We start from the raw sequence: 14037 nt of genomic DNA, 5'->3' as shown, positions 1-14037 counted from the left end.
CTTGCTTTGCATGCAAGAGGCCCTGGGATCGACCCCCAGCATCTCCATGTCTTTTTCCCTCCAAGACCTACTGTAGCCCTGGGCATCCTTGGAGGATACTTCCCTGCAGTGCCCGTCTTGTGCTGAGGCAACCTGGAATTTTTCCAGCCATCACTAAATATCCCCGGATGTTCCCTTTGCCCAGCCCTGGCAGCTGGGGGTACTGGGGCTGAGCAGAGCTGTGACAGCAGGCTGGGGAATATTCTCTCCCTGGAGGCAGAGCCCAGGGCAAAGTGGGGTGTCCCTGGCTGTCCTTACCAGGCAGGGGGTCAGCTGTGGCTGTGATGGCCGAGGGGTGAAGGCGTTGGACTTGAAATCCAATAGGGATCCCTGCGCAGGTTTATCGTCGCTTCCGCCTGGAGGAACAGGGTTGGGACTGTGGGGGAAAAAAAACACCGAAAAACAACAACATAAAAACCTAAACTGGAGATGCTGGGGATTGAACCCAGGGCCTCTTACATGCGAAGCAAGCGCTCTCCCACTGAGCTACATCCCCTTCCTGTTAGGGCTTGGGAGAGGACACGTGCTTGATGACACTGCAGGGGTTGTGTCCCCCCATAAAAAAAAATTCCATCCACTTAATGGGATGCTGTTCACGGGCAGCTTGGAGATGCGAGGGCTGGTCCTCCCGTGCTGGTCATCGGAGAGCAGCAGGGGTGGAGTCCCCTAAGGAGGAGTTGTCCCAAAAGGAAGGGCTATTTCCAAAGCCAGGGCTTTATCCAAAGGAGGGGGTGCCCTCAAAAGGAGGGTTTGTATCTAAAGGATGAGTCGTATCCAAAGGAGTGCTTGTCCAGGAGTTGAACTCAGGATCTCTTGCATCCAAGAATGAGAAACCTATCCCTACACCCCACAAGCTGGTGTACTGCACTCCTTTTTCATCCCCAGCCGCTCTATCCCCCACATTTTGGATTTAGGGATATAGCTGAGGCTGAGGTTTTCCACAGCACATCCACCACCTTGAGGAAGCATTTCCACATCAGCCATGCCAGGAGGCAGCCCCAGGGCTGTTCAGGGGGGCTCTGGCAGCCCTGCAGCCAGCAGGGAGGGGTCTGAGGGTAGCAAAAAGACATGGAGATGCTGGGGGTTGATCCCAGGGCCTCTTGCATGCAAAGCAAGTGCTCTTCTGCTGAGCTACATCCCCTTGCTCCAGCAGCACTTTGCTACTGGCCCTTGAGGGTCCATCCTTCCCACAGGAATGTGTCCAGCTGAGATGTGGGACCAACCCCACTATGCTGTGCACTGCTGTTCCAACCCATGTCACAGCCCCATGGGTACCACTGCCCAAAAGAAGGGCACATCTTGGAGCTGACCCTGGGACCTCTGCACCAAAGTGAGAATCATACCCCTAGACACATGAGCCATTCCCCCTGCCCTCAGCCTGTGTCCTCCATTCCCCCATGGTGCTCAGCACAGGCTGAAGGCTCTTGGGTGCCCCCATCTCCTACCACCACCCCTCAGAGACCTATTCCACATGGTCCTGTGTGGCTTTGGGACAGGAGCTGTGAGTTCTGGGTTACTGGCAAATTCCCTCATCTGTTCTTTTTTACGAGTCCCTGGGAGCTGCCAGCCATGGGGATCAGCAGGGTGTTGGGGCTGGGCCTCCTACAGGTGCTATAGGGGGCAGGACTGGGGTTCAGCTCCAAGGCAGGACACAGGGAGTTTTTCAGGACACAGTTCCTGAGGGTTGGGCTGCCTATAGCTGTGCTGGGGTGGGAACATGAGCTGCTGCAGGAGCCCCAGCTGGTGGGAACCCCCCTTCTCACAGGGAGAACAGGGCAAAGAGCTGACTTTCAGACAGCAGCGAGCCTCCGGTGCTGATTGCATCACATGGCTGTGCCAGAGCAGGGACTCCCTCCATCCAAACCCCCTGAGCTGACTGAGGTGACGTGGGAGGATAGTTCAGCCACAGCCTTGCTCCTCCCCCCTGCCCTTCACATCACAGAGGGCTGGGGGAAGGGGGCAGGGGAGACTCTGCACCCCATGGTTTCCAGGTCTTGTAACCCCCCGTGGACACCCAGCTCCTTCAGCCCCACACACCCAGCACTGACAGCAGCCACCTCGCACAGCAGTGGCCACGTCACCCTTCTCCTCTTTGGGAAATGCCCAGACACCTCTCAGGAAACATGAATTAGCAGCCCTGGAATGTCTAATTGAACAATTCTTGAGTTTAAAACTCAAATTCCCTCGTAGGACCCTGTAAACTGTTGGGATTTGGGCTCTGCTTTCATTGCGCTCATCCCTGTGTCTCCCCAGGGGCTGCCATCGACAGCAAAAGCTCGGAGGAGAAGAGGGTGTAGGACAGCCGGGAGCAATGTCTGTTGATGATTTGGGCTCAGGGTGAGACACGGAGCCAACAGGGCTGCGGGCTCACTGGGGTGCAAGCCTTGTGAGCCCCATTCCCACAGGGAGCACCAGGAGGGCCAGACTGGGATGCCAGTGCCTTTTGATTTGCCTGCTTCTTCCCCCATGACTCACACATGTGGGCAGCCTGTTATTTTCCTGCTTTATTGGATTTCCAGCCCTGGGGAAGAGCTGAAGCCCTTGTCAGAGCTATTGCCTGTCTGACTCTCCAGGCACGGCAGGGAGGGCACCCCAAGGAATGGCAGCGAGCCCCTGCCCTGTGCTCGATCTGTGGGGGCCTGGGGTGGGATGTCCTCAGTGGTGCCCTCATCTTCCTCTTATCCTGGCCATACAACCACTTTCTCTTAGCTTCCTAAAGCTGAAAAGCAGGTGTCCTCTCTGCTTTGGTGGGAAATTGCATTGCAAGACTTTGGTGGGTGAGGAAGGATATTTTTCACAGAAAGAGAGTGGTTTGGTTTAGAAGGTACCTACCTACAAGACCATCTCATTCCAGCTCCCTGCCATGGACAGGGACACCTTCCACTGGGCCAGGTTGCTCCAAGCCCCATCCATCCTGGCCTTGAACACTTCCAGGATTGGGCCACACAAGTCCCATCTCCACCTGCTGTGCCTGCAGGCTCCCAGCTCCAGGGGCTCTGTCTCTCACCTGGCTGTCTCCAGGATGTGTGTCCCCAAGTGCTCTGGCCCCAGCGAGGAGGATGAGGGATGCTGCCTGTTGATGCCAGCTCGCCCTTCCAGCGTTGCCCTCAGCTCAGTGCCTGGTCTGAGATACACATTTTGCAACCCAGCAAAGGTACAGGTGGTGGATCTGGCTCTTCATCCTCTCCCACTGCTGTGAGACACCACAATTTTTGTCTTCTCATCTGGATGTGATGGCAGAGAAGCCATGGATTGATGTGCTGGGATGACCCATCAATGACCCAGCCACCACCAACTCTTCTGTCCCTATCACTAGCACCATGCTGCCTGGGATTTCCATAGAATCACAGAATATCCTGAGTTGAAATGGGACCCATGAGGACCCTCAAGTCCAACTCCTGGCTCAGCACAGGACAACCCCTAGAATCCCACCATGTGCCTGAGGGTGTTGTCCAAACGCTCCTTGAGCTCTGGCAGCCTTGGGGCTGTGACCCTGGGGAGACTGTTCAGTGCCCAAACACCCTCTGGGGGAGGAACCTTTTCCTGAGATCCAACTTAAACCTCCCTTGACAAAATCTCCACTCCGGATGGTCCCACTCACTTGCTCTTCACACCAATCTTCCCTTTTCCATAGCAACTCTCTATGATTCTCCACTTGTTCCTCCTCAAACCATGACTTCCCCTCCTCCTTCCCACCTCATCCATCCCCAGGATGGGGAGGTACCCATCCTCCAGGAGTGAGAGGATACTGAGTGACCACAGGGAGAAGGTCTCCTCCAAGGTCACGAAGCAACTGAGGAAAGATGGGAGGTGAGCAGGAGACATAAAACTCAATAGGCATGGCCAGAGAGTTCCACCTGGGCTGTACTCCAGGCTCTTCTCAGAAATGCTTCTGCTTTTGCTGCTTTTGAAAACCATAAGCAGGCAATGCTGGGACCAAATCCCAGGACCCAGCTGTTTCTCTCCATGTGCACCCTTCCACCCGCTAAGCATTATTTTGCATCCCAGACTCAGTATGTAGCTCCCTGTTTCTCACCAGGGCCTTTGGCTGCAGGAACCTGTATTTTAGGGCCTGATCAGCAGGTCTGTGCAGTCCTGCCCCGGGCAAATGCTGGCTGGGGGGGATACGTGGTGGAATGAACTCAGGATGGCTCTTGAGCTGGGAGCCAAGGAGGCACAGCTCCCAGCTGGAGTCAAGGCACCCGTGGAAGACTGAGTCCCTGGGACAGGGAGCCCTGCAGGGCACCAAGGTCCTCACTTCCCCAACTGTCTGCACTAAAGCATCACACTTTTCAAGTCAAATCAAGGACCTGTGTGGATTTTCAGAACATTGGATTTTCAGGGAAAAAAAAATTAAAATCTGTGTAACCTTACCGGTGGAGTCATTCAGTGAAAAGCTGAATGATTCCATATAAAAATGCCATTATTCTCTCCACCTGCTCCATCCAGGACTGTCCCATGCAGCAGGCTGCTGGAAAGCTTGGTCAAAGGGTTTTGAAGATCAACATGCTTTCGAGCTAGGCATAATCCCTCATTATAAACACTCATCAGCTTTATGCAAATACTCCTGTTCTTCCTTCCATCAGCTGAAAAAGTTCTGCCTGATGATACATGGCATCTTAAAAAGAGGCTTTACTTGATGTCTGACACCTTCTCCCAGAGACAGCTGCATCCCCTATCAATAAAACAATTATTCTCCAATTCTTGACTAAAGTCTGGGGTTTTAGTCTTTGGGAAGAGCCTCATCCCCCTCTAACTGACCAGCTCCCAAGCATGGAACCTGCATGTTTCCCCACTCATCAACACAGCACAGCTCCCTGTCCTGCTGTTGCCCTTGCCTTTGTATCTGGAGCACATAGGGAAATTATAGCTTCTTCTTCATGTCCTTATTATTATCTTTCCTTGCCACAGGTTAGAGTATCCATAGCACTTGGTGTCTCTGAGATATCTTAGGATGCCTTTCCCCACACCACCTCTAATCCCTCAGTGCTCATTCACAGCTCTCCACAAATTTGGGCTTCCAACTCATAGAACCATTTAGGTTGGAAAGGATCCTTAAGATCATCAATTCTGGGTCCAGAGGTAACCTGGATGATAACCCTGCACTGCATTTCACATGGCAGGCACCCCTCTTTCTCTGATGGGGCTGGTCACGGGCTGCAGGACTGTGGTCACGGGCTGCAGGACAGTGGTCACGGGCTGCAGGACAAGGTGCACCTGCATCCAAGGTGGGCACTATGTGGCAAAGAGCAAGAATGAAGAGCCTAATCCTTGAGGTCTGGTTTTGCCCCGGTATATTTTAGGAATTTTTTTTACTCTTCACTGTCACCCATTAAACATTAGGTGAGCAGGGCTCCAAAGGAGCACCTCCTACCTTTTTTCACAGACCCCACCTCCACTCTCCTTAGCTCAGCCAAAAAAAATAAAAAAAAAAAATCACTGCAAAATGCAGGGCAAATGCCACATTGAAACGTCGAACCTTATGTTCCCAGCTCCTCAAGAAAACAGGCACTAAGTCTGCTCCTGCAGGAATTCCTCACCTCCAAGCAGGTGTTTGCCGTGGGGCAGGAGAGGTTTCTGGGCTGAGAAAGTTGCCTTCGGGCTGGTTGTAGCAAACCACACACTCTGGGTCAGCACAGCGAAGAGCTGGGCAGCAGAAACCCCCTTTTCATACGAAAAAGAACCCTTCCCACCAGCAACAAGTTGCCCCCAGAGCAGGTCACCCCTTGAGACCCCAGAACAAGGAACACCCGAAGACTCAGTCTATGATGTAGCATGACTTTAATGAGAAGGGGAAGGAGAGTAAATCAGTTCAGAGTGTAAGAAATGTGTTTCCAGTGCTCAGTAAAGAAATGGATAAACCCCATTCCAGGACAAGCCAAATCCCTACAAGGTGTTCCTCCTCCCCACCACCTCATGACTATTATGTGCCATCTACAGCCTGCTAGAAGCATTTATGCCCAGCCAGCAGCAAATGCTGCATAGAACATGGAAATATAAAGTAAGACTTTGCAAGAGAAAGGTATACAGGGGCACGGTCTGGAGTGACAAGCTCGCAGGGCTCTCTTCCTCCTGGGGGAACTGCGGGTGCCCCCCGCATCTGGGAAACCCAGGGGCTTAGTCCTCTTCCCCAGCCTTGGTCCTTGCGCTTCATTTGTCCCTCCCGACGCGGCCACGCAAGTGTCACCGGCGGGAGGAGGAGGTGACCGCTGGGGACACCTCTACAGCCCGCTGCCCAGGCACAGCAACCCCGCCTTCCCCAGCCCCCGGGCCCCGCCGGAGCACACGGGGATCCCGCAGCACCGCAGGTAGCTCCCGACCGCCGCCGACGCCGTGGAGCCCACTGCGGTGTTCTGCGGGTAGGAGCTGAGGATGGGCCCGGGCAGGGTGACCACGACGGTGGGCGGCTGGATGACAGCGGTGGAGTCCCCGCAGCGGCGGAGGCAGGGCTGGTTGCAGCTGGTGGCCAGTGGCCGGGGACCGCAGGAGGAGGGCAGGCACAGGTCGTAGCAGGACATGGCTCGGCGAGGATGTGCACCTGAAAGCCACAGCCAGGCTGTAAAAGGCAAGGCAGAGGCTGGTCCGCCCCTGCTGAGCCCTCACGCAGCGGCTCCCATTATAAGTGTGCGAGAGTGAACTAGAGAGTGAGTTTGCATGGTTTAGAAACGCCAGAGAAAGGCTTTCCAAATGGGCAGGAGCCAGCATACCCCCCTGCCCCCCTTCCGCCCCGCTCGGGAGAATGGGAGGAGTTTGGTTTGAGCTGCAGATCTGGGGAAGCCGGAGGCACCGGGTGCTGAGAACAGAGAGCAGACCCTCTCCTGCTCCAAGCTGACAGAGAGCCCTCAGCAAGCAAGATGCTCACTGAGATGCATCGAGTTGTAGCAAAGCCCACTTAAATCAATGCAATGTGAGCTGAGCTATCCCATTCCAAAATAAAACAGACCTTTAATGCCCTTCCATAAACAGGGGGACATCAATCCTTGCAGCCTGGGTATGTCCTATTCTATTTTTTTCCCCTCTCCTTCAGCAAGGAAAATCATGCAGGATGCAACTGGTTACATGGTTGCAGACCCTGCAAGCGCTGCATCCCACAACCCCTTGCAGTCTTCATTTTAGGGCAGAGATACACCCTTCCCTGATGTCCTCTGCAGGTGGAAGGGAGGCAGGTAACAAACCTTGAACTCCTGTAGAGGACCGGGCAAGAGCCTGGTGTGGAGGAGATGGAGCCCGTTTTAACTTACCCAGGTGGAGATGGCAGCAGTGGCAGCTGGGAGCAGGTGGTGGGGCTGGGCACTGTCCCCACTGTTTTATAGGGTGGCCCGGCCCCCCAGGGGAGCGAGTGCTTACCTTCCGCCTGAAACTTCCCAACAACCAGCAGTTTTCTCCTGGAAAGCTCCCCTGGCTGATTAAGCAGTTCCCTCTTTCATCTGTCATGTTTTGCTTCCATTTAATACTGAGTAAGATTGAAATGATTTGGGCTACAGGCATTAATTACCTTCCTTCCTAGGGCCAAAGGACATTTTAGGTCTTTAAGCCACCAGGCAGGAGAGTGTTTCAGCAGAATTTAGGGCAGGTGCATCTCCACCTTCCTCACAGCACAACCAATTCAGCTCCCTGGTGCACCTGAGGTGAGACCAGGGACGTAAACTGAACATAGGGAGCATCCATTTGGAGTTAAATCCTGCAGTCTCATGGATGGCAGGAAAACTGAGGGGCTGCAGGGGTGAGGGTGCTGGATAGCACTGATGCAGACACAGGGACATGCGTTAGCCCAGCATGGGCAAATCATTATGGTTCTGGATCCACTTAGAGCCCTTCCATCCCGCTCTTTGGATATGCTAGAAGGTCACAGCTCTGCTTCCTCATGATGGAGGGACATCATCAAGACATGGTTAATTACAGGCTGTGACACCGGGTTGCTATACTGGAAGCCTGTTCACTACTAAAAACAGCCCCAAACATCCCAACCTGCACTTAAAACATGAATCACCTGCATGATGGAGAGAGGGAGTCACTGACATGGTCCTAAGCAGGGGGATGAGCCATTGGGCTCTAAGGGCAAGGAAAGTTTGAAAAAGGTTTTTCATTTCACGCCAGCAGAGCCCAGATGAAGGCACAAACATCTTCTGCCCTGGAATAAACCCTAGCAGTACTGGGACACATGTACTATGCATGTGTGGAACTGTCAGCATCCTGTTAAAGATGTGCCTTGTGGGGTTTAGAGGGGTCATTTTAGTTCTTAGGATGACTTGGACATGGCTGATCACACTGAATGGTCCCTAGTGACTCCTCCCTGCCCTGCCTGCCAGGGTAAAAAAGCCTTTCTAAGGTTCTGGGATCAAACTCAGCTTGTTTTTAACATTATTCTGGAAGGGCAAAAAGGAAATCAGCTTTTCTGAGGTGCAGCAGAGGACACATGCTTCAGAGAGAAGTAATCTGTCAGCTCCTGGAGCTAGTGGGAGGCTGTGGGTTCATCATAATTTCCTAAATGGTGATTTGGTGAGCAGGGAAAGATGAGCGTTTATTTATTGTTTACTTGTTTATTATTGAGCTTTACCTTGCTGCTTCTTGCACCACTCTTGAATAATAAATTGATGCCACAAGAGCACTTTGGACCCACAACCTGAGAATTAAACCCTTCTTCTACCAGTCAAGGTTTCTTTCCCTTCACTAATCAGTTTCCATCTCTCTCTCTCTCTCTCTCTCTCTTTTTTTTTTTTTTTAATGCCTCTGTGCATTCTCATGATCCCAGGAAAACAACCCTTCCTGGGTGACTCCCTTCCAGGCTTCCAGGCACAGTCTGCTATCTTCTGAATTGCAGCCTCACTGTGTGTCTTCGTTTTGCAATCCAGTTTAAGTACTTGAGGTTCTGCTCACAGTGGAACATCACGTCCCAGAATAACATCCAGAGATGCAGTGATGCTTGGAATAAATGCAATGGGGCATAAGAGGGTATGTTGTTGAATGTGAGCAGATCCATGAACTGAAACAAGTCCTTTTCCTGGAAAAGGGGACAGAGGAAACAAAAGGCACATGTCAGGAATTTAAAATAATCAGATTTGTGTAAAGAATGAGACTGAAAAAAAAAAAACCATAGGGGAAAGAGCAGATATTTGGGAGATAAACAAGGACTGTTTTTTCAACCCCTGTTCATTTCAGGGAATGAGCACTTTCTGCTTGAGATGTGACTTTCTCTGGAGGGACCTCAAACCTGAGAAAATTTCACCAAACCAAACACGTCAGACCCATTTTAACTTCTGCACCGATTCAGGATGTGCGGCCACCTCAGCCCTGCCTCTCCCTGCAGAGAAGGACACGAGGAGAAGCATGACCCAGGACCAATAATCCATGTTTCCCTTCCCATCACCAGCCCCAGCAGCACTTTGCAACTCCAATTTCCCCACTTTGCATTTTGATTTCCAGCAACCCAAGGGTTGGATGTCTCTGAGACTGGCTGGATGGTGGGAGCTTGCCCCTGTACCAAAATTTCTCCTGAAAGGCAAAGGCAAGGGCACGTTTTAAAGTAGCAACAGACCCGCTGCATTCTATCTCCAAGGAACATCTGCATCCAGGGCACTTGCCCAGGGCTTGCTTCCTGGCAGTAGGACATGCAGGGACCACTCCCAGATGGCTGATGGATGAGCAGGACACCCCGGTGCCAGGAGGCAGCATCCTGATGCAGACAGACCCAGGCACAGGGCATCCTGGGTGCCTGTGTCCTTGTCAGGGCAGACTCGGGGTGCTCCAGGGCCACCGTGTGCAGCCCAGGGAGCAGAGCCCAGCCGGTGCCACTGGGGAGAGCCAGGCTCTGGCTGCCAGGTGTTGTCCTGGGGCTGCAGATGATCCAGTTTCCTGCCGCCACACGATCCCTATAACTGCCGGGTCCCTGGGTGGGCTGATGCTCCACAGCATCAGCAATGCTGGCACATTCCCTTCAGGAGGACTTGTCACCACTCACCAGGGCAGGGACATGCATGTGCCAGGGCAGGGCTGAAGGGTGTCCTCCTCCAGGCACTTTGGCTCCTCTCCCAGATGCCTCTGCCCTGCAAGTACCCACATCCCTTCCTGTGACAGCAACCCCCATGCCGTGCCTGCACCCACCACCCTGGCCCATTTCACCACCTCCAGCTGCAAGTTGGTTTCTCTCCAGGGCTGCACCCAAACCCACGCCTTTTCCCTAGGAAATCTCCCACATACCCCTCGCAAGGCATCTGGCTGTCCAGGCAAGGACATCCCTCTTTCCCCGGGGTGGCAGAGCTAGCCAAGCACCACAGCATCTCACGGCAGCAGAACAGGATGGGGCTGGTGTTTCCCTGCTGCCTGATCCTGGTTTCTGGCTTGGGAGAAGCTGACAGAGGGGAAGCAGCTCCCTGCTGGTCTCCACATCTCCCCAAGGCATGGAAAGGAAATGTCGTCACAGCAAAGGTCAAAAAAGTGTGGGCAGGTAAGCCTGAGCATCCTCACCTTACCTTGAAGCCATGGCATTGCTTGGCCACATCATCAGTGGAAAGGAGTAGGGAGTAGGGAAGGCACTGGCAAGGCTGGCACAGTGTGTTTCCCCAGGTGCACTGAAGCACAGACACGCTCTGCCAAATGCGGGGCTTCCTTCTCTGCAAGACCTCTGGGATCCCAGACGTGGTTTTACTTCTTTCCTCTTCATCTTGCCATAGCTCACCTTCTTCTGTCTCCAGGAATCCACACCGTGAGCATTGCTGCAGACACAGGAGGGAGCTACCAACACATGGCAGCTACACCATCCTCAGAACAAGCACCTCTGGGACATGGCAATGGCTCAGCAAGACATCTAGGATGGCTTTTGGCTCCCATTGGCACGATGGGGATGCCAGGTCCTAACCTTCCCTGCCCACAGTTTGGTGCTTTGCCTCCTGGAGAAAAGGTGGTGGGACGGCAGGTGGGCTCAGGGAATGGAGTGGGATGGGGGATGCACCAGAGCACGGCCCCTTGCATAGGAGGGCAACGCTGGTCCCTGAGCAACCAGGAGCAGGTTCACCCCGTGGGAGCAGCAATCCAGAGGCAGATGTGATGTGTACTTAACACGGCAGAGCAAAACACAGAGAGCAGGAGGATACCGGGCAGTGCATAAAAAGCTTTCCTTTGGATAGGGGAGGGGTTCAGAGAAACACGACGAGGGTGGGATTCGAACCCACGCGTGCAGAGCACAATGGATTAGCAGTCCATCGCCTTAACCACTCGGCCACCTCGTCCCCTGTGTTGGTCTTTTTTGGCAGCTTTTTTTTTTCTTTTTTTTGACTGCAGACTGCAAAACTGGTGCTGGCCCTTCAGGGTGTCCTCTGGTGAGCCAGGCTGGGCAGGAGGAGCTCTGGCAGCCCCTGTCACAGCAGGACAGGGAGGCAAGCAGGCATTTGTGACCCATTTGCCTCTCTCCATGTTCCCCCTGTGTTCAGACAATCGCAAAGGGCAACATGGCATTTATTTTTGCCATAAAAGTGTGTGCACCAGTCCTCTCCATTACTCACCCACACCCAGCCTCTGTCCAGACGCTTTTCCTACGTGATTCAGCACCAGTCGTGCAAAGAAACAGGGAAGGTGGTGAGGGTCCAGGCAGAATCTTTTATTTCCTGAACTCCCTGGATTCTGGAGGCAGTTTGAGCTATCTCTCCACTGTGAGCTTCCAAGGGAGAGGAAGCAGAAGGAAACTTCTTACCCCCAGAGTGAGGTAACCTGGGACAAAGGGGTGGGGATTGCTACTGCTCAGGGCAGGGCAAAGACCCCCAGAGTGCCCCCAGTTTGGAACAGGGAGGAAAAATAGCCACCCAGGCCCAGGCACCACTGGGAGTCGAACCCAGGATCTCCTGTTTACTAGACAGGCGCTTTGACCAGCTGAGCCATGGTGCCCATGTGCCTGTCATTGGGTGTCCCTAAAAACACCTGACCCTCTGCCCACGCCCCCTTACCCCATGACCCAGACTGCAGTCCCAGGTTTGGGGTTACCCCAGCTGCAAACTCACGTCTGTCTGCTGCTGGGAGCACCCCCAGTGCTGATCAAGCCCCTGGCACAGGGAACCCAACACATACAGTAAACAATGCCAACTGGGTTTGGGGGGCCCAGGCCCTACAGGGACATGCTGCCCCCTCCCCTTGCCCCAGCAGAGCCGTGCCAGCTCCCCTTGCACTGCCCTGAGCTGATTGCCTCAGTCTCGTCTCTCTCTCTGGAGGCTCACTCCAGCATCCTGGGTGTCCTCAGTGCGTTGCCCTGGTTCTGGGTTCAAATCCTGTACGAGCCCTCCTTGTTGCTCCTATTGCCCTCCTCCCACCCAGCTCGTCTCCTCAGCACCGATGTTCATCCCAAGGGACACTCTCTAGGAAGGGACACGAGGGCAGGACAGGGAGGGAAATGGCCACAGGCCCTTGGGGGGCCAGCAGGCAATCCCAGGCCGGCCGTGCCCACAGGCAGCCCCAGGATTGTTCTGGGCGTTCTGGTGGCAGCCCCGCAGCCAGCAGGGAGGGGTCCCTGGGGAGGCAAAAGGACATGGAGATGCTGGGGGTCGATCCCAGGGCTTCTTCATGCAAAGCAAGCGCTCTCCCGCTGAGCTACATCCTCCCTGTGCAAGGGCTGATTGAGTCCCCTCACCCCCACTGCTGCCCTTGCTCTGCCCTCAGGGCTCCAAACCAGACAGTCACAGCCTGCACTGCACCATCCCCATTGCTGCTTCTAAGGGGCTCCATCCTATTTTTGGGATGTGGCCATGCAAAATAGTCTGCCCATGCCCACTTTACCGGGCTCTGTTTCCCCCTCACCGCCCTGGCTCTGGTCTCACTCTGCGGCCGGGGACCACTTGTGCCACCCAAGGTAGACGGGTGCCCAAAAGAAGGGCTCGTCCGGGAGTTGAACCCGGGACCTCTCGCACCCGAAGCGAGAATCATACCCCTAGACCAACGAGCCAAGGTGCTGTAGAATGGCAGGAACCCCATCCTTCACTCACAGAACTCACAGAACTTTGTGGGGTGGGGTGGGACCTGTGGCAGCTCAATTTGTCCTGATGGATGGTCACAGCTGGGAGGTCACCCTTGCTCTTCCCTGGCTGTGGGCATGTCACCTGTGCATGGCCATGGGCTGTACCTGCCCTGACTCTAAAATGAGGCTAAGAGGAGCACAGAGGGCAGCAGGACCCCCAAGTTTGGGGGTGTCCAGGCAGGGGATGTAGCTCAGCGGGAGAGCGCTTGCTTCGCATGTAAGAGGCCCTGGGTTCAACCCCCAGCATCTCCAGCTTTTTTTTTCCATCCACAAACCCACCTCCTCCACAGGCCAGTGATGAAAAAGTCATGTCTACCTCTGGGAGGTCTCCCCAAAGGTGGGGGATGCTCCTGCACCCAGCACCATGGCAGAGCTGACCACTGAGGCTGTAGTGGCAGCAGGGCCCCCCTACATTGCCGTTCTCCCACTGCCCCAACAGCTCCTTCCCCACCCAGGAGGGAACCAGCCCTAGCCATGGCTGATCTGTATCTCTGCCCAAGCAGGGGGGGGCTGCTCGTGCCCTCTGTGCCAGGCAGCGGTGCCTCAACCCCACAGAGGCCATGCCGGGCAGTGGGTGCCCAAAAGGACACGTCAGCCAGGAGTTGAGCCCAAGGTCCACAGCCAGCCAGTGCCCAGTGCAGCGCTGCCCTTTCCCTGCCCACTCACTCTCCACCAATGCTGCTGGGATGGGGTTACCCAGACCCCCACCCCATCCAGGCCTGCGCAAAACCAACCGCTGTGAGCAGGATTCGAACCTGCGCAGGGAATCCCTATTGGATTTCAAGTCCAACGCCTTCACCCCTCGGCCATCACAGCCACAGCTGACCCCCGGCCTGGTAAGGACAGCCAGGGACACCCCACTTTGCCCTGGGCTCTGCCTCCAGGGAGAGAATATTCCCCAGCCTGCTGTCACGGCTCTGCTCAGCCCCAGTACCCACAGCTGCCAGGGCTGGGCAAAGGGAACATCCGGGGATATTTAGTGATGGCTGGAAAAATTCCAG

General features: G+C 54.6%; 1 protein-coding gene and 7 non-coding genes across 8 annotated transcripts; 1 reads left to right on the top strand and 7 right to left on the bottom strand.

Moving 5' to 3' along the window:
• Positions 1 to 463: 463 nt before the first annotated feature.
• Positions 464 to 535, bottom strand: TRNAA-CGC. Its single transcript has one exon. It is a non-coding gene; the product is annotated as a tRNA-Ala (tRNA).
• A 573-nt stretch (positions 536 to 1108) lies between these two features.
• TRNAA-UGC lies at positions 1109 to 1180 on the bottom strand. Its single transcript has one exon. It is a non-coding gene; the product is annotated as a tRNA-Ala (tRNA).
• Positions 1181 to 6260: 5080 nt separating this feature from the next.
• LOC108508903 (beta-keratin-related protein-like) lies at positions 6261 to 6557 on the bottom strand. The gene has a single exon (XM_017838064.1). The coding sequence runs from the start codon at positions 6555 to 6557 to the stop codon at positions 6261 to 6263; it is 297 nt and encodes a 98-aa protein (XP_017693553.1).
• Positions 6558 to 11182: 4625 nt separating this feature from the next.
• Positions 11183 to 11264, bottom strand: TRNAS-GCU. Its single transcript has one exon. It is a non-coding gene; the product is annotated as a tRNA-Ser (tRNA).
• A 578-nt stretch (positions 11265 to 11842) lies between these two features.
• On the bottom strand, positions 11843 to 11916 carry TRNAT-AGU. Its single transcript has one exon. It is a non-coding gene; the product is annotated as a tRNA-Thr (tRNA).
• Positions 11917 to 12892: 976 nt separating this feature from the next.
• Positions 12893 to 12964, bottom strand: TRNAP-CGG. The gene has a single exon. It is a non-coding gene; the product is annotated as a tRNA-Pro (tRNA).
• Positions 12965 to 13216: 252 nt separating this feature from the next.
• TRNAA-CGC lies at positions 13217 to 13288 on the top strand. Its single transcript has one exon. It is a non-coding gene; the product is annotated as a tRNA-Ala (tRNA).
• Positions 13289 to 13770: 482 nt separating this feature from the next.
• TRNAS-UGA lies at positions 13771 to 13852 on the bottom strand. Its single transcript has one exon. It is a non-coding gene; the product is annotated as a tRNA-Ser (tRNA).
• Positions 13853 to 14037: the final 185 nt, after the last annotated feature.

The sequence above is a fragment of the Lepidothrix coronata genome, unplaced genomic scaffold, assembly GCF_001604755.1.
Source record: "Lepidothrix coronata isolate B3197 unplaced genomic scaffold, Lepidothrix_coronata-1.0 Scaffold323, whole genome shotgun sequence".
Taxonomy (NCBI): domain Eukaryota; kingdom Metazoa; phylum Chordata; class Aves; order Passeriformes; family Pipridae; genus Lepidothrix; species Lepidothrix coronata.
Note: the sequence above shows the minus strand (reverse complement) of the source record. Positions and strands in the feature narration are given on the sequence as shown.

Bases quoted from the DNA above. Each gene is read 5' to 3' on its own strand.
- LOC108508903 (XM_017838064.1), bottom strand. From the start codon at position 6,557: ATGTCCTGCTACGACCTGTGCCTGCCCTCCTCCTGCGGTCCCCGGCCA.